The sequence below is a fragment of the Notolepis coatsorum genome, assembly GCF_963971535.1.
Source record: "Notolepis coatsorum genome assembly, chromosome: 6".
Taxonomy (NCBI): domain Eukaryota; kingdom Metazoa; phylum Chordata; class Actinopteri; order Aulopiformes; family Paralepididae; genus Notolepis; species Notolepis coatsorum.
The window spans coordinates 136980263-137000779 of NC_140170.1; the positions used below are offsets into that span (position 1 = coordinate 136980263).

The window sequence follows — 20517 nt, forward strand, 5'->3', positions numbered from 1 at the left end:
TGGGATGTTGAATACTTTTACAAACTATATGTTTTACTGTACTTTAGATGCATTTTATAAGTACTTTGCAAGATCGACCACGAGAAATCCCAAATAAATGCATTTAATGTTTTTAATACAACAAAATGTGCAAAAAGTCAACGTATCTTTGAGAAACTATATCACAAGCTTCCGCCCCTCTCTCCCTCTCCAATATTTCCTCTTGCCCTCTTACTTTGTAAATGTGAACTGTCGAATAAAATGCTAATATAAGCTATCATTTAAATTATTAACTAATCAGTTTATTAGTAACAAAAACAGTATCCATGTTCAGGCCTACAGACTGTAAAAAGCTAGACTGAACAATATACAGTAGGCTACAGTTCATTACAACTTCGATCACAACAAAAATAACTTTCAAGTGCATTTCTGGAAACAGGCTTGGCATTTGCAGATTCACTCTGAATAAGTTGCAATGAGGAGCTGAAGGACTGCGTCGGCCGTCTGCGGGCCTCGCTCTGGCCCTTTGCAGCATGGCAGATTCTTCAAGTTGGTCCACCTTGCGCCCTCTATACCCAAAGGAATGAAAGAGATGTGGCACATCTTAACTCCCATGCTCACACAAAACTAGGACACACACACACATACACAGTTGAGGTTAAGACGCATGGATCATCTGCTCAACTGCTTCCTCGCCAGCATCATGTTGCACTGAATCTACCTGCAAGGTGGTAGAAAAGAACAGTGGTCAACATTCATATGAGCACATCACTGCAACACAAGACCCAATGACCTGGCTGCAACTAAGTAATATGAACGCCTTCACATTATAGTTTTATGGCAGCTTATTAATGACTAACGTCAGTCTTTTACTGGTTTCTTTCTTACCAACTAGTATAATTTTCTATTTATAGCAGACCGCTCCCCCCTGTACACAAATGGCTGTTCCCCAATAAATCTATATACTGTATGTTAGCACTGGCCTGTATAAAATTGCAAAGACCGTACAAAACATGCAAATTGAATATATTGACAAACAGTGTCTTTAAATTGTTTTTAATGTTTCATTTTTATGTGTAATGGGACAGTGAATATTGTTTTATGTAAATCATAAGCAGACATACATGTTCAATAAAGTCACATAATTATGGCAGAGAATGTAAAATTCAAAGAAATAATAAAAAAAATGCACAAGAGACTAATTATTATTTACAATAAAGCATGCAAGCAGCCATTATCAAATTTCCAATGTCTTCCATGAACATAAATTGCTGGCACTCATGGCTAAATAAGTGTATAGTATGAATAATGCTACTGTGTGTATATGACCATTGTGTTTTGCATGTTGTCAAGGAAAACAGTTTTGAATAGTGCCAATGTTCCATATCTAAAAAAGAAAATATATATACAAAAGAACACTAAAGAAATCATGTTAATTTTCATGGGCAAGATGTTGTCGATTCATAACCCTTTCAGGTGTATGTTTTTCTGAAATCTTTCACATTCAATCTCAGAATTCTACCACTCTATTGCCATGATGGTGACATCATCATTACAATGTTCAGTTCTCATCAGTCTAATATGCAGAATTGTACACCTGAAAGGGATGGTACATGAATAGATATTGTATGCGGCAGCCATTAGGTACAACAGGACAAAACAACATTCAAGCACACGCAAAATGAAGCAACACTGAGATACTGTCAGCAGTGAACACTAAGGCAACATTCAACAAAAAGCTCACAAAGAAAGACAGTACATCAAAATGACCTCAAGAGTTACAGAGTGGGAAATACTAACGTACAACACAGGGACTACTATTATAAACTGATGAGGGGATTTCAGAGGGGTTTGCCCACAGAGGAAGCAAGTTCATGTATGACACAGCAGAAAATTCAGCAAACGCTTTAAAACATGTCACTATCCAACAAGCTAAATCTTGATGCAAACAAATATGTGTACAAAAATATTCATCTTGGATACAAAGTAATGAGGTAGCATGAAAGCAAACAGATGCAAAAGGGTAATGCTTTAAAAATTTAAAATAAAATAAAAACTCCAGGAACAAAATGGGACAAAGCGAGGTTTGAAAATGTTTTTTAACAGTTAGCCAAGGGACGGCGTGGAGTTGGGTTCCCAGTGAGAGTTCAGTTCCAATTCCCTTAGCTCCTCTTGTTTGAGCGCACCGTGAAACTCCCTCACCTGCATCAAGCCTAAAGCCATCTCCTCCGTTTCCTTTGGCGAGAAGAAGCGTCCTCCATCCCCCCTCTTCCTGTTCAGGGCGTGGCGGTGCCTCGACTCGTGCAGGTATTTCTGAGGGATGAGTCATGCCAGGGTTTACTTTCACATTTATTCTTATACACATATTTGCATGACATACACCTTCCAACATAGATTATTGTGCACCAGTATGGTCCTCTGCATCCAAAGGTCAACTAAAGAAATTGCAAACTGCCCAGAACAGAGCTGCAAGGTTAGTTTTACATTGTTCCATGAGAACAAACACCATCACTATGCACCGGTAACTCTCATGGTTAACGGTAGAGAATAGGCTGGTTTTCAACAGTTAAATTTTTCAGGAACACTGTCTTTTCGTCTCAACCCGTTTTCTTATACAAACAAATTGTCAGATGCAGTCAGGTTCATTCTTATTTTACTAGGTCAGCTGATGATGGACAGATTATGTTACCACGTCCAAAATCAAATGCTGTTGTTTATCGTGCCATCAATCATTGGAATAACTGCCCACTGAACATAAGTAAATTGAATAGTAAAGTGTCTTTCAAATACCACCTGCGAATGCACTACTTAAATATGTGAGCAAAATATTCTGATGTTGATAATGATGTCTACAATGTTTTACTGTTTTTAGATTATCATTGTTAATTGTGATTGTATGTATCTCATGTTGTTATGTTTTGTGTTTTCTGTTGTCTTTCTGTGTGGACCCCAGGAAGACTAGCTCGCCACTTAGGTGACAGCTAATGGGGATCCTTTTAAACAATAAACACATGAAGTGATATTACACCATGGTGCAACATTTGTTTTGATGATCATCTTTCCTTTATTGTTAACCCATTCTCTGCCGGGCTTATATCCATCCTAAACCATCCTCTGCCAGCGCTATTTGTCTATGGAGATGTTCACCTTCTTTGCAGGGCTATAACCTTTTAAATTGTATTGCTAAATTGACATTACTATGGCCCATTCAACATCAATTATCTATCGTTCAGGATGTAGGAACGTTTTACTTTTTCATTCACACATTCATACTAAAATACCATCTAGAGTATAAATATGTTTTTATCGTTTTCTGCAGTATTTCATAGAACGTGAGATATAGCCATAAATGCATATATTAGATGATCAAATGCAGTTTGATACCGATCAACGTTATATTAAAAATGTCAAATGTACATGGTCCTAAACGTCATGACTGGTCATCTGCGGGTGAACGGAGGAGGGGGGGGGGGCGTTTATAATTCAATGACCGACGTTAAATGATTCATGTAGTATGGGTGATATATTGATCAGAGCAGTTTGTATCGAAAATGGTAAAGAAAAACGCTGAAACTCACCCCAGTCTCCTCGTAGCGTTGAGCGATCACACTGGAGCAAAAAGATCGCTATTATGGGATCGATGCGATCCATTTCCGGTTTGTATATTACTAATACACGTCCAAATCATGTTGATTATTGAGTTATGGCAAAGATTCATATAGACAGTGTCTGTATTGAGCCCCGGGACGATCACCAAGTGGCCGGACGAAAATAGGGGACAGGCACTTACCATGACGAAAATATGAAATATTGATCTCAAAAACGCCTTACGGAGTTATTAGGCAGACAACGCATGGCGGAGAAACCCGCCTTAACCCGTTATTGGCGCAGAATGGGTTAATTGCAACATAACTTAGAAAAAAGTGAATTAACCCTTTCATAAATAAACGCGATCGATATTTGGAATGGCGATCAGGAATTGGAATAATCTTTTTGGAGAACATCTGATCTAAGGTAAGGAGTCTATGTTACCAGTTTTAGGATAATCAGAGCTGTATTCACTGAGATATCAGCATGTGCCGTGTGTATGTATGTGTGTGTGTGTGTGTGATGTTGAGGAAATGAGAATAGATTTTTCAGCCCGCTTCTATAGCGTGCATAAGTACACATACTATCGATAATCTAGCGTTTATTTGAAAACGATTCATAAATAGGCCGACAAATGACAACGCGTCTAGTGTATTCGAGAATATTCCAATAAATGCCGCTTATGGGGGAATCTTTCCATTTTCCGGAAATGTTTGAGAGAACGATAGCTTTTCGAAATGCTATAAAAAGGATATGAACCGATTAAAAAACAATCTGTTTCGACAATGTTGACTGCAAACAAGTCATTGATAAGCGACGGGCAGATTAGACACATAGCCATAATTTAAAACATAGATTATGCGTTTTTAACGCCATCATTGACGTGGATGCTGGCACTCAACAGGGTTTTCAATGTTAACACATTCGGGGCCATTGGGATGAGTCTAATAAATCTCTAGACTAGAGGACCGGCAAATGTAAACAGACGTGGGGCTGTTTGTAGAGCTAAATCTATACTTTATAGTATTGCTATCTGTCCATTCTCATTGTCAATTGGGACCATAAACGATCCCTTCAAAATGGATTAAAGAAATAATTTTTTCATCAATACGTTCTCATTTTATAGCGCCGTGAATATAAGCGGTATACGGCATTTGGTCTAGTATATTTCCTGGGAGGCGAGATAAAGGGCTAATAGTTACTAACGTTATATCCAATGGCATTTCCGTTATACAGATGCTACAGTTAAAACTCAAACTGCATATGATCGGCACGATCCGCAAGCATGTATGCATGAAAGGGGGGGGCGGGGGACGTAGTTTCTTATTATTAGTGCTGTCAAACGATTAAAATATTTAACTCGATTAATCGCATGATTTTCCATAGTTAACTCGCGATTAATCGCATTTTTATTTTATTTTTATTTTTTTACCTTAAACAGATCTTTTTCAAGTTCCAAGTTTTAATACTCTTATCAACATGCGAGTCAACAAATGCTTGCTTTATGCAGCCATTTAAAGTGGAGATGAAGCAGTGAGCAATGTGATCCTAGTTTGTTTGTTGTGTACCTTGTGTAAGACAGGGTTCTATAATCAAATGTGAAATCCATCTTATTTGTCTGAAAAATATAATATAATATCCCTGTTTTCAACATGGGCGCCGCCATTTTGTTGCTGACGTCATGCCGTGGGTTGGGTGTATACACTCTGGTTAGCTGCCTATGGTGAATGGGTCAGTCAGCAAATAAAATGTTGCCTACAAAACAACGGGACCGCGGTGGTTCTGTTTGTATTGCTCCTGGCTGTTCAAACTAATTTTACCATGTGAGAGAGAGGAAAGTTGGTTAATTTCCACAAACTACCAGTGAAAAAAACAGTGTTGTTGACATGTTGGCTCGGGCTGGCTGCACTCAGGCGGCGCGACCAGCCTGTTGGACAGGGAAGGAGGATCTGCAGAGAACACTTCATTGCCTCGGATTATGTTGTTGGGGTGGGATGTTTGTCCAGAAGACCACTAATCAGCTGAAGCCGGACGCGGTTCCCTCGGTCTTCGACAGACAGACCGGCGTTAACTCTCGGGAGCGATCGCTAGCTAGTTGGCACCAGCCGGGGCCCGGCGTTAGCTCTCGCTAGCTAGTTAGCGTTAGCAACCGGAGCGTCGCGGAGCATTCAGCCTGCTGGCTACCTAGACCCACTTCAACCAGCGTCGCGGAGCATTCAGCCTGCTGGCTACACAGCTTGTCGGTGTGCTGGAGCCTGGAACGGTAGCTGGCTCCAGGCTCCAGCACACCGACAAGCTGTGTAGCCAGCAGGCTGAATGCTCCGCGACGCTGGTTGAAGTGGGTCTCGGTAGCCAGCAGGCTGAATGCTCCGCGACGCTCCGGTTGCTAACGCTAACTAGCTAGCGAGAGCTAACGCCGGGCCCCGGCTGGTGCCAACTAGCTAGCGATCGCTCCCGAGAGCTAACGCCGGTCTGTCTGTCGAAGACCGAGGGAACCGCGTCCGGCTTCCCACCCCAACAACATAATCCGAGGCAATGAAGTGTTCTCTGCAGATCCTCCTTCCCTGTCCAACAGGCTGGTCGCGCCGCCTGAGTGCAGCCAGCCCGAGCCAACATGTCAACAACACTGTTTTTTTCACTGGTAGTTTGTGGAAATTAACCAACTTTCCTCTCTCTCACATGGTAAAATTAGTTTGAACAGCCAGGAGCAATACAAACAGAACCACCGCGGTCCCGTTGCTTTGTAGGCAACATTTTATTTGCTGACTGACCCATTCACTATAGGCAGCTAACCAGAGTGTATACACCCAACCCACGGTATGACGTCAGCAACAAAATGGCCGCGCCCATAATGCTAAATGCTTCAGAAATGTACACAACAAATCGTTTTTTCTTAGAAACTGCTTATTTTTATAACGTGACTTCTTCTGTGGCTTATCTAAATACTAATGTGATGCTATGAATATGTATTTATCGCACTGCTTCATTTCCACTTTAACACAAAAGGATGACCCTCATGCATTGCAAATTTGCATAAAATTCAAAACAGAGTGATGCACAAAATAACTTACACTTTAGAAACAAACATAGTATCAATGAGAGCATCAATAATACACCTGAGTGAAGTCTAGTAAAAAAAAAGAAGAAAAAAAAAATCTTTTTTTTTAAGTTAATCTTGAGTTAAAGAAATTAGTGGCATTAATAGAATCGGGAGTTAACTCGTTAATATCGCGTTAACTTTGACAGCCTTACTTATTATTGATTACTAGGGATGTCCGATATTATCGGCCGATATCGGCATTAAAATGTGATATCGGAAAATATCGGTTAATTTTTTTTTTTTTTATCATTTCTATAACCTTTATTTACCCAGGCAAGCAAGTAAGAACAAATTCTGATTTTATTTATTGTCAGAAGTATGCATAATGTTGTGTTAATTCCACAACAAGAGATATGTAATGTTAATTACCTGAAATTATTCCATTTTTGGGGGGGGGGGAACCCTGCATATATCGGTATCGGTTGATATCGGTATCGGAAATTAAGAGTTGGACAATATCGGTATAGGTAAAAAAGCCAATATCGAGCATCCCTAATCAACAATAACAGTGTTAGTCTAAGTAGCCACATAGGCCGATTAAAATTTTAACCATGACTTCCCACTCCTACAAGCTGTTCACAAAGTTAATGATGTGAACCACAGCCCACCACTAATCAGTTATCCTGAAAACCTTGCACACATTCACTCACCCTTCTCTCTTTGGGGATTTTGCCTTCAGCCTCTAGCTTGGCCCGGGCCTGTCGTCTCTTTAGGATGCGGTGATACTGCTTGGCGTTAACATACAGAGGCTCTTCCTCCAGCACCTCAGCCCCGGGCAGAGGGACCCGCTGCATGGCCGGAACAGTACCACCACCTGGAACCATCTTACACAGAAAACATACCAGTCAAACAAAGGCATGAAAGAATATAAACATGCACTTTAACGATTTATGTACACATAACAAACAAGAAAAGGACAAACACTATGATTGCATGTCAGATATTCAGAGACCTTTCAGTAAAAAATGCACTCACAATGGAAAAGCAAGTTGGTGGATGAGAGCCCAGTAACATAGTCTTCACTTCAAGGATATAAAAATAAAACCACACAGTGCCGATAACCGCAGTAATATAGCAATACCTTGCTGACCAGCACTTGAGTCATTCAAGTCCACATACAATTATGTACCCCACTGAACACACACCTCCTTTCACTTACCATAACCATACCACCAGCATTGACCATGTTACCAGGCAGTGTCACAGCAACCTGTCCACTGTTGACAGTGTTGGCATTAGTTCCAGCCTGTAGAATCTGAGCACCCGTGAGGCTGGAGGCAGGAATGGTAATCATGCCTGTTAAGAGGGAAAGAAAATGTATATACCAGTCGGCACCAGAGCGCTAGCAGCTAATAATTCAGCATCTGATGGGAGTCAACGGTTCTCCTGGAAGAATCTACAAAAACATCCATGTTGACGACTGTCGAGGGCTACCTTGAGGGAGAACAGTGCTGTCAGCATTGACTGGCTGGTAAACGATGGTGTGTCCATCTGCAGTCTGAGCCACCTGACCCTGCAGTGCAATCTGCTGACCCTGCGGAGCAAAGCAAGGTCCACACACATTACTAGAGAACAGTGTTGTGCTGCCAACTGCTGGCAGATAGGAGCAGAAAAGTAGAATGAGTGAGAAAGAAACAATTGCTAACTTAACTTTAACCAGTATTTAGACCTTTGGTGTTAACACTTTGATCGCCGGGGTTAAATTCATAATTTACCATCCCTCGCCAGCCCTATTTAACATGGAGAAGTTCCCCTTCTTTGCAGGGCTATAACTTTTTTAATTGTATTGCTACATTGACATTACCATGGCCCATTCAAAGTCCTATATCTATTGTTCAGGGTGTAGCAACGTTATACTTTTTCATTCACATATTCATACTAAAATACGGTCTAAAGTATAAGTATGTTTTTATCGTTTTCTGCAGCTTTCTCCAGAACGTGATTTATAGCCCTAAATGGATTATATTGATTATTGTATACAGTTTGATAGCAATCGGCGCGAGATAAAAAATTTCAACTGCACGTACTTCTAGAAGTTACTACGTATGATCTGATGTTGACCGGATGGGCGGGGGGTCGTTTATAATTCCGTGGGCAACGTTATATCATTCATCTAGTGTGGGTGATATGATCATTAGAGCAGTTAGTATAGAAGACATTATACAACGGCATGCAAATTTCTCGATTCTGATTGGCTGAAACAGTCATTTTACACGTCTTTATTGGCAACAATCCACGCTGCTGGCCCAGGACCCGCCCACAACCGACCCACATCACATCACTCCGCCGGATCACAAGAAGGTGGCCAATAATATTTACAAATGGATATGTTAATGGCGACTAAACGACTAAATATGAAGCGATTCTGTCAAGGGGAATGTGTTAGCCCTTTAAACAATGTTGGATGATGTAATTGATGGGTCTTGAGGCAATCTAGAACAAAAGAAAAATCGCGGTTTGATTGATAGATTAATTGATTGATTTAAATTTCTACTTCCTTCTTGCTACTGACTGCAGCGTTCGCTCTCACTGTCCGACGCTGGCGTACCCACAAACACACACACACACATACACACACACACACACACACACATACACACACACACGCACACACACACTGTGACACACACACACACACACACACACGCACACACACACACACACACTCCTGTCTGCAACAGCGGGGGAGTCAGACTGAGAGAGAAGCAGCGCTGTTTTAAGTGAGCATGGTCTATTGAATTGATTGATTGGTTGATTGCTAATTTTATTACTGTACCCCTGGTTTCCAACTGGTTAAGTTTAGGCTAAAAGAAATAAATAAAAAAATAGGGCGAAGAAAACGTTTTTTTCCTATGCATTCCCTTAACAATTGTGTGTATTGAGCCGTACTGTATTGTACCCATTCTGCATCTGGTAATAAAATGTTCAATCAATCATTCCAATAATACACAGTTGGATGTGTTAGTTGGTTGGATGCACTTCAAGCTGCTTCCACATGAGGCAACTTCTCTCAATCATTCCAATAATACACAGTTGGATGTGTTAGTTTGGTTGGATGCACTTCAAGCTGCTTCCACATGGAGTTGTGGGAACTACTTTTTCTGGCGGATGGTTTTTTCAATAAATCTTCGATTAATGTGTGTTTATTGTATAGAAATAAGGTTGGATGAATCTGGCAGTTGTATAAAAGCTTTACACCACGTGCAGTCGTGATTTGTGACCAATAAACCATGCCTAGGGGGGTCTAACGACCCTCGGCTGCGCCTCGGGCCTAACAACCACCCCTAGGCATGGTTTATTGGTCACAAACCACTCCTGCGTGTGATGTAATGCTTAATTACAAAATAACGCTGAAACTCACCGTAGCTTCCTCTCGCCGTTGGGAGATGAGCGTGGAACAGAATTTTTTCTATTATGGGATGTAGAAATACCCGATCCATTTCCAGGTTGTATAATAGTTTATACAACGGCATGCAAATTTCTCGATTCTGATTGGCCATTAACACGTCTTTATTGGCAACAATCCACGCTGCTGGCCCAGGACCCGCCCACAACCGACCCACATCACATCACTCCGCCGGATCACAAGAAGGTGGCCAATAATCTTTACAAATGGATATGTTAATGGCGACTAAACGACTAAATATCAAGCGATTCTGTCAAGGGGAATGTGTTAGCCCTTTAAACAATGTTGGATGATGTAATTGATGGGTCTTGACTCAATCTAGAACAAAAGAAAAATCGCGGATTGATTGATAGATTAATTGATAGATTTAAATTTCTTCCTTCCTACTCTCTACTGACTGCAGCGTTCTCTCTCACTGTCCGACGCTGGCGTACCCACAAACACACACACACACACACACACATACACACACACACACACACACACACACACACACACACACACGCACACACACACACTCCTGTCTGCAACAGCGGGGGAGTCAGACTGAGAGAGAAGCAGCGCTGTTTTAAGTGAGCATGGTCTATTGAATTGATTGATTGGTTGATTGCTAATTTTATTACTGTACCCCTGGTTTCCAACTGGTTAAGTTTAGGCTAAAAGAAATAAATAAAAAAATAGGGCGAAGAAAACGTTTTTTTCCTATAGGGCAAAGAAAACGTTTTAATTTGTTTTACCTACTTTATATTCTGCATCTGGTAATAAAATTTTCAATCAATCATTCCAATAATACACAGTTGGATGTGTTAGTTGGTTGGATGCACTTCAAGCTGCTTCCACATGAGGCAACTTCTCTCAATCATTCCAATAATACACAGTTGGATGTGTTAGTTTGGTTGGATGCACTTCAAGCTGCTTCCACATGGAGTTGTGGGAACTACTTTTTCTGGCGGATGGTTTTTTCAATAAATCTTTGATTAATGTGTGTTTATTGTATAGAAATAAGGTTGGATGAATCTGGCAGTTGTATAAAAGCTTTACACCACGTGCAGTCGTGATTTGTGACCAATAAACCATGCCTAGGGGGGTCTAACGACCCTCGGCTGCGCCTCGGGCCTAACAACCACCCCTAGGCATGGTTTATTGGTCACAAACCACTCCTGCGTGTGATGTAATGCTTAAATATACGTCCAATTCATGTCGAGTTATTGGCAACGGATCGATATCCATTGTGTCGAGCTCGAGTCCCGGGACCTATAGCGAGTGATCGGACCAAATTGAAATGAGCACCAGCTTCCACTTCCCCGTTTCTTCCCTGGGCGATACGCCGATCGGCCACCAGATGGCGCTCTTGAACCGTTAGAGTTGACAGGGGCTCACCAGTACATATAATGTCTCCGGGGGAGAAATATGATTTCGATCACAGATTTTTGAAATATTGATATCAAAGACGCTGTCCAGCGTCAACGGCAGAATGAGCATGGCGGGGAATGACGTGTTTCAGCGTCAACGGCGATTAAAGGGTTAAAGGGGACATGCATTGATATTCCTTTCACTATTTGGGCAACTTTACACAATTCCTGTGAGTCTATGGAACACATCTGTAAAGTTTTTTTTCAAAAAAATTCATTGTTTTATATTTTTAATCAAGTACTCAAAAGCAAAAAATTTCGACTTCGAGATTTCAAGACGTTTTGGCTGGGCTCCGCCCATAAGCGCTTTGAGTGACAGTCACCCACAGCCTGCAACTGGCAGACAGAGAGAGATAGAAAGATCGAGGGGGATACTAATTAATTTCGCCGCGGGGGGGGGGGATAAACCCACGGGACAATGCATTGGTAACTTGTTTCAAATGACAATAAATACCCCTGTGAATATTATTGCACGGATCGGAATATGGGCGTGCGCGTGGGAGTCAAAGATATTTTGACAGTGATATGCAAGTGCTCCGGGAGAAGACCCACACCAGCCCTGCTCGCCGGTCGACGTGTGTGTAAATGCGTGCGTTTCCCCGCGCGTCGGTCGAGGTTGTGTGTGTGTAAATGCGTGTGTTTCCCCACGCGGCGGTCGAGGTTGTGTGTGTGTTTCCCCACGCGCCGGTCAAGGTTGTGTGTAAATGCATGTGTGTTTGTTTCCCCGACAGAAGCTCCTGTCCCTCTCCATCTCCCTCTATATCTCTCTCTCCCTCTCTCGTTCTCTGCCTCTCTCTGTCGGCACCCGCTTGAGGAAGTGCAGGTATTTCCACTCGCTCTGCTGTTGAGCGAATGGTTGCGCTACAACAACCATAGAGGGGGCGTTACATCAAGGAACCCGGACCATCAACAAATCAATCTTAACTATATTCACAGGACATACTTGACTCCTATAAGACTGAAAAAAATGGGTCTTAAACAAGACTCCAAATGCTCCTTATGTACAAATGGGGACGAGGGGACATTTATGCACATGTACTGGGACTGCCCACCAGTTAAGATATTCTGGAAAGAGGTGACCCAGCAATTATCAAATCTCTTAACTCTGAATATACCTGTACACCCCTCTGTATTACTGATGAATGATGTTTTTGAGTGTGCAGTACATCCACAGCTAAAGAGATTGGTTTTATCGGGTATCACAGTGGCTAAAAAGCTGATAGCATCACGATGGTTCCAACCGGAAAAAATTTGCCGAAAGGTCTGGATTATTACATATCTCGATGTGATTTATCAAGAAATATCTACAGCAAGAATTTTGGGTCTCAATGAATCCAAAATGACAATGTGGTTAGAAGTGGTGGAGAGAATAAAAGCTAGCATATAATGGTAGTGTCTGGTTAAGAGCGAGGGATAATGGATGGATTATCCAATGGGGGGTCCGGGAGGGGGGGGGTACGAGCTAGAGCATATGTGTGTAGGGTATTAGATAGCAGGTATTAGGGGTATATCCTGTATAAGACATTTAACTAAATGGTGATTTCATTGGATGTGCACTGTTAATAATGCTTGTATATATATAAAAGAATACAAAAAAAAGAGGGGGCGTTACTGCAGATCAGCTCCTTGCTACGTCACATTGCGAGTCAAATCAGAATGACCTAATTCACTGGGGTAGGAGATTGTCTCAACTGAATTAGAGCAATCCGCCAAAATGGTAATTAGAGACACAGACCCATTGATACTAACCCCCATTGCTATAAAACAATGCTAAACACTGGAAAAGGCCATTTATAAGACACGGGACCTTTAAGAGTTTGACAAATATTTATGGGTCTGTGAAGTCTGTCCCCCATTCATTGTCTATGGAGCAGTCCCGGATATTACATACTGTACATATTATGACATCACTAATTTTAGGTTCACTAGATTTCTAGCCTTGGGAGTGGTGCATGTTCACAAGTATTGACTGAACTGTCCTGAGACCATGAATTCTTTAAATGAGTGGCATGTATGTATACCAAATAAAACAAGCTTTTTGCTAATATAAGGCATTCAACACTAGAAGGATTCGATAATCAATAAACAAGAGATTGTCGGTTTTAAAAAGAACAATCGCATATTTTCTTTTTTCCATGGTTCCGTGGCAAATTGTGGTCAATCACTGTGTTCTGTGAGGGGTGTTCTGTGAGGGACGTCATTCTGGCGCAAACATCGGGATGTGCACAGATCTACACTTCGCCAGAGGCAGCTTCACAGCAGTGACAGACAGTTCAGCTCAATTAACCGTCTTTTCAATTAACTTTTCCCTTGTAAATGGTAAATGGCTGCATTTATATAGCGCTTTTATCCAAAGCGCTTTACTATTTGATCCTCACATTTTACCCATTCACACACCGACGGCGGAGGAAAACATGCAGGGAGCAATTAGGGGTTAAGTGTCTTGCTCAAGGACACTTCGACACGCTGCCCGGGAATCGAACTGGGAACCTCCGGATAACCAGACGACTGCTCTATATACTGTCGTAATGTGAGTCAGTGAATCTACTGTTTCTTCAACTGTAGAGCAGGTTTATTTCCCATTAACATGCATACCTTTCTGCATTTCCCCTTTTATGTTTCTAACTAATTGACATGCCATTTGATGCACTAGCTTAAATTGCGAGTGAACGGGTAGTAGTTTGGGTTACGTTAATAAATGTTGTTCTGTTTGATGTGCCACAACATGCGCTAGCTCAAATTGCGAGTGAACGGGTGGTAGTTTAGGCTATTTATCATTTCTAACCTCCTTCTCGGAATACCATGCGTCAATCAACATTTCTTTATAAATGAAAAGCAACGTGATAAGCTAGTGCTCCCGACTGCGAGGGAGAGAGACACATGGAGCATTTACACACAACCTCCCAACCCGCGCGCGCGGGCAGGAGCTACACACACACACACACACAAGAGAGAGAGAGAGAGGGAGGGAGGGAGGGAGGGAGGGAGGCTCCTGCCCCGCGCGCGGGTCGGGGGGTTGTGTGTAAATGCTCTGTGTGTGAGAGAAGACCCATCCCCACGGCGCGCACACACATTTTACACACTGCTGCACGCGGTCCTCTCTATCTCTCTCTCCCTCTTTCGTTCTCCGCTGTCTGTCGGACTCTGCACCCTGTTTGAGGAAGTAATCCACTTGCTCTGTTGAGCGAATTGTGGGCGGTGACAACCACAGAGCCAATCAGATAACAATCAGCTCCTTGCTACGTCACATTGTGAGTCAAATCAGAATGGCTTAGTTGAGTGAGGGAAGATCTTGTGAACTCGAAACTAGACCGATTAGTCAATATGATAATTAATGACAGACTACATTGATATAATCCCCCATTGCTAGGAAACAATGGTAAACACTGGAAAAGGCCATTTATAATGCATGGGAGCTTTACGATTATAATTGTACGGAGCAGTTGCTCAGCTAACTCACTACACGGCTAATAGATAAGAGATTCTTTGAGGTGCGACTTAAAATCAACGTCACAGCCGGCACTTGATTAGTGTCTGAGAGCCAGAGACAGACACAGGTGTGTTCAGTGCACCTGATTCTGCCCAGCAGTCATGGCAGCTTGAGGCTGCTGGATGATGATCTGTTGTGTCTGGCCCTGATGGCCTTGGAGTTGTATCGTCTGCCCCCCTTGAAGCTGGATCTGGCCCGGCTGCAACAGCTGGATCTACAACAGAGAGAAAGGGCATTAGGGGGTAACCAGCCTGAACTGTTGCGTCTGTTCGTTTACATGTATTTTTATTTTCTTTTGTGAAAAGTAGTGTCTGGTGGACAGGGCTGATGACACATCCGCCTTGGCTAGATTTGAATCTGTGACATGACAGGAAGAAAAACTGTTTCAGCTCTTTAGAACCGACATACATAATCATTCGTTTAACAAATCATAACCCTGGAGTTTGTTTAGGAAGCAGAACTAGCCTTTAGCCATGGCAATGATTAGCTTGAGATGCCTAACATTTCAGAATGATATCAAAGTCTGTCTGGAGATAAATGGGTCTGAATATGGTTTGAACCTCCACAGAGCCATGTATTACTTCAAATGAATATTTCTATGTTTTGTTGATTTTCATATCAAACTGCAGTTGCAAAGAAACACAGACTACTTCTAATTCCAAGTAAGTTTAGGTGTTTAACCAAAAAATAACCTTTCCACGCCAAAGTCTGATTAATCCTGGATTCGTTTTGACACAGACTCAACAGTACATATGTAACTGAACCAAATGTTTTTATGATTACTAATCATGTTCAAATTATTTGCTATTCCAGATCAAGGCCTACTCCTGGATTAATCAACACCTCATCAAGTCATCTTTCAAATGTTACCCACCGCCAGCAATCCATAGTATTCCATAATATAATCACTGCAGATAAATTGGTAGGCAAACAGATGATTGTAATCAGGTGCAAACAGGTGATTCTCATTAAATGACAACTGTTGCCAAAGATCTGTACTTATGGCATTGCGAAAAGGCACACGACATGTCACAAGAACACCATGAATACCTTGTATAATAAAAAAATAATAAAAAAAGGCTTCTTTGGGTTTTGTCTTATCTAAAACTGTTGGCAGTACAGGACAATTCACTTACCTGTTGGAGACCCTGACCTCCAGACACAGGCAACTGCATGATGGTCTGGCCTTGCGCCCCCATGGCCTGAACCATTACAGGCTGCCCTGAAGAGGTGATGAGCTGCCCCCCGCTCACCTGCACCATCAGGGGCTGGCCCTGCGCCTTGTAGGAAGGAAAACCACATATAAAGGTATGGAGAAAAATCATGGGGGAGCCTTCATACAAGGGGCTGATTTCCAAGGTGTAATCTGTGACTGTGAATGCAGCAATGCACAGGCTAGGCCATATAATATGGTCATCATATCACAATTTTACTTTATTTTTAACAGTATGACAATTAGGGATGCACCGAAATTTCGGTGGCCGAAATCGGCCGAAAATGGCCTTTCGGCTTTCGGCCAGAGTTTTTTCACCGAAAAAGAAACAACCTGTAACCTAACGCGCGTTGTTGTGATGATGTCGCGCTGTCGGGAGTCGAGCTGTTTCTATGTAAACTCTGCGCGCAACGCGTCCAATAAATGCATCTTTAACATGCTTTTATATCCTTATTTACTATATGCCCGTCGCGGTTAATCACCGAGTGATCTAATATGCATATTATTCAGAGCGAGAGGGGGGGGGGGGGGTTGTGTTTCTCACATTGACGCTGTCTGTCTGTCGCGCGTCTACTGTGCCGAGTCAAGCGAGCACATTCAGCTGGGGACTAGAAAGGTGCGCTCAGTAGAGCACAGATGTCCGCTGCGCAGCCAGAGAAAAGATGGAATTAATGTACTGTATGCATTCAGAAGTGCTGAATAAATGTTTTATGGACCCATAATAGTGATTATTTATTATTTAAGTTAAGTTTTGCCATAATCATATATTTTTCCATAATCATAATGTTCCACAACATTGGTAAAAAAATCTATTCTATGAATCATTTTCGGCCTTTCGGCTTTCGGCCAACTGTTTTCTATTTTCGGTATCGGTTTCGGCCAAGAAGTTCCCATTCGGTGCATCCCTAATGACAATATTTATGGTATTTGGAGTTTCTAATGCAAATTACAGTGTGATGTGACATAATCACGGATAATTGTCAAGGTGGTCTATTTGCATCCCATTTTCTTCGAAAAATATTTATAATACTGAAGGAATATAATGTACTGTATATATATTGTTGATGACGGTATAGCAAGAATGCATACCTTTGCATGGATCTATGACACTATTATATGGTATGGTTGACCTCCCAGCCCTACAAGGTCAAAGTGCACCATGCATCACAGTACCATCATCCTCCATGCAATGCAGATATTCAGCTCCACAGTTAGGCCACTGGGCCTTGGGAGAAACTGAGTAGTGGACAAAACAAGGCATGCCACATCAAACAGACAGGTCTAGGCCTACAGATGGTGAATGGTTGTGGTATTCAAAGACAAAAAAAAAAACATGGCAGACAATCACTCGAGCTGGCCTACTGTATTTTCCAACTTTGATGGAAAGCACAGATTTTGCAGTATAATTGCGCCGCCTGTGGGACAATTTCAGAAAAGCAGCCACCTGGATCTCAAATGGTGCAAAAATCGCAGCACCGACACCTGGTAGATAGTCAGTTGACATCCACACACACAGCGAATGGATCTCTGTTGATGGGCCATGCAGATGAGACGAGATAGAGATGTATCTACAGTTAGCGAGGGAATCTACAACTCAACTACTACCTGGAGCGTCTGAATCTGCTGGCCAGCCACTGCTGACTCAGCAGGCTGCAGCTGCACCGCAGTGACTGTGCCCTGAATACAAACGGGAAGACAGGTATGTCCAAAACCGAGACAGTCAGACAGGTACGTCTAAAAGCAAGACAGTCACTTGACTTCACCACATATTCTGGCTAGAGATGAGACTTTTGACTCCAATACCGATTTTAATATTCCAGTCACACAGCACAGCTCAATTCATGTACAGCAACAACAACAAAAACAAGGACCCAAGTCCCTCCATATTAACAAGGAATGCACAGAAACCAATGTTGGCATCATACTTTGGGCCAACACCATGCTTAAAAAAGGGTATTGTAGAAGCACATTTCCTGACTGCTAAAAATACCATCTGTGTTACATCAGAGATCAACGCAAAGATACTTCATTATAATTTTATATCTTCATGTTTTTTTTGTCCAACGACCCCAAGATAATAGTCTAAGTATAGTATACTCTATACTGTTCAGTAACAGATCTGTATCAGACGATATTTAAATTATCGCCCAAAGCAAAATTACCCTGTTGTGATTTTCTCTTAATTTTTGTTCAGGGACCCCAAAATAATGGTCCATATATATAAGTATACTCTAAACTGTTCAGTAATGGATCACAGCTCAGTATCGGCTGATGTTTAAATTGCACTCACCATTAGCATCTGCTGTGAAAAGTGCCATCTGTACATCTTACCTGTTGAATCTGCCCATTAGTTGTCTGCACCACTATCTGCTCCCCAGTGGTTGTAGTGGCGGTGGTGTACTCCATGGTCACTGCAATTTGAGCTCTGATCAGCATATAATGGCATATTGTCATTAAGAGCTCCAGGGTAAACTGACCAGTTTAGAGTGAATTTACTCATAGACATTGATCTAGTTAGCCTAATTATTTCTATGCTAGGGTTAGGAAAGCATGGGGAGACCGATTCCAGTAGTAAGTTAACAGGAGGACTTCTTCACCCTGAAACTGACTGACCACCACACTCATCTTTTCTTGCAGATTTCATCGACATTAAAAAGTGGAATGTCACATACAGTATATCAGATACAGTATATGAATCCTGTGTCAGTACTCCATTTACTATATATGGAGCAGCCCTAGATTTAAAATCCAGGTGACAGCACACATTTCAGGGTTCTCTCTCTGATTTCTAGCTTTAGGGGGAGTGGTGCATGTTCACTAATACATTACAGAATGAACTGTCATGGGGCACAGGAAGAACATAATGAATCCTTGGGTTTGTGGTTCATTTATTTAATTAGATATAACCTCTCCTGCTGAGATTTGGGCTATTTAACATGCAGATCAAACTGAATCCAAGTAATGTAGACCTAAAACACAATTAATTGATCATTCAAGATTTCGAGCATCCATAGTTTATCAGTAAAGCCCCTTGACATTAGGCTTACGTATATCATTTAGTAGGCTATATAGCTTCAAAATACCCTCAAATAATGCAACTAATAGGACGAATCTCTTATGACGCGTTGAGTTTAAGGTATTGTTCAGATTTTTGGAACCCTAGGCTTATTTGCTACTTACCAATAATACTGTTAATCAGTAGTCCTTTCTCAGAACAATCCATGCTCTCCCTCATACTAGCTTTGGCTAGTATACTATTCAGCAATACACCACTGCAAAGTCAATGGGGTCATGCTCTGTACGTACAAGCTGACTGAAGACAATTTTATTTTTGTGTGCATTGTATATTTCAGTAGTCTTCAGTTAGGCAATAGGTTGAACATGGACTAATTGACTTTGCACTAATTGGTTGCTATTAAAGTAGCATATCACAGTAACAATTATGTACATGGTTTATCTCATTGTTGCATTAGTAACATGTACTGGTGGTAACGGTAACAAACAAAATGGGTACAATCAACTTAAAAGAAAATACAATTATCCATGTGCCCCAGGACAGTTGCGTCAAAACAAAACATGAACCTTATACTGCTTACGTATATGTTTCACTCGACTTTAAGGTCACATTTCCATCACCAAGACAATAATCTGCGCCGAGGATGGAGTGTGTTTCTAAACAGACTAGCTGATCCACATGGCGCTGTGTTGCCCCCTTTGTTTGCTGAGGAACTAGGTAACGCGTTAGCTTAGCTAGCGTTACATCCTCGCTAGCATAGCTAAGGCTAGTTGATGTTTCAATTTCAGAGTATCCGTCATATAAACTAATAAAAGAGACATTATTTTAAATGGATTACATTAGTATAACAGCATTTATATCTTACATTTCAATAAAATATATACAGCTAACCGACAACAGGTAATTTCATAGGTAGCTAACGTGAGCTAGGTTCGCTAGCTGACGTTAGCCGTTCGCTTCATTGTGTCTGTCTCTGTAAAGTGAACAAGGGATAGCCAACAACCACAGCCATGCTTTGTTCGCCGTGTACAAAGACTAACCAAGTGAATGAACGTTAAGGTTTAAGGTGTGATTTGTTTGCTGCTAACTGGAGCTAGAAGCTTCTCCTGAGCTGCTCACCGATGCGTTTGTTTCTGTGCCGCCCGGTCCTGATTGGCTCCAATCGGGCAAAGACGAGTCCAATCACCGCAGTGTGGAGTCAGAGCAGCAGCGTCCGCCTCCAGCTCACCTCGTTCCCAGTTTTATCTCGTCATCCGTGAGGTAAAGCCTGGTAAATAACTGCGGCCGGAAGTGTGTAGGATTTCCGGTGTATG

The 20517-nt window shown here is 41.8% G+C and overlaps 1 protein-coding gene across 5 annotated transcripts; it reads right to left on the minus strand.

The window, feature by feature from the left end:
* Window positions 1–89: 89 nt before the first annotated feature.
* LOC311230168 (nuclear transcription factor Y subunit alpha-like) lies at window positions 90–20427 on the minus strand. Of its 5 annotated transcripts, none has more exons than XM_084316366.1 (9): window positions 20324–20427; window positions 18520–18613; window positions 16112–16255; window positions 15058–15189; window positions 8102–8201; window positions 7827–7963; window positions 7318–7491; window positions 2182–2292; window positions 90–548 (listed from the first exon to the last, which is right to left on the minus strand). In XM_084316366.1, exons 2-9 carry the CDS (start codon window positions 18592–18594, stop codon window positions 525–527), a joined length of 897 nt encoding a protein of 298 aa, XP_084172492.1. In that variant the 5' UTR covers window positions 18595–18613; window positions 20324–20427; the 3' UTR covers window positions 90–524. The 5 variants fall into 5 exon arrangements, with proteins under 5 accessions (XP_084172492.1, XP_084172491.1, XP_084172489.1 ...); XM_084316365.1 differs by having other exon boundaries at window positions 90–700; XM_084316363.1 differs by lacking the exon at window positions 90–548 and having other exon boundaries at window positions 1043–2292; window positions 16112–16249.
* Window positions 20428–20517: the final 90 nt, after the last annotated feature.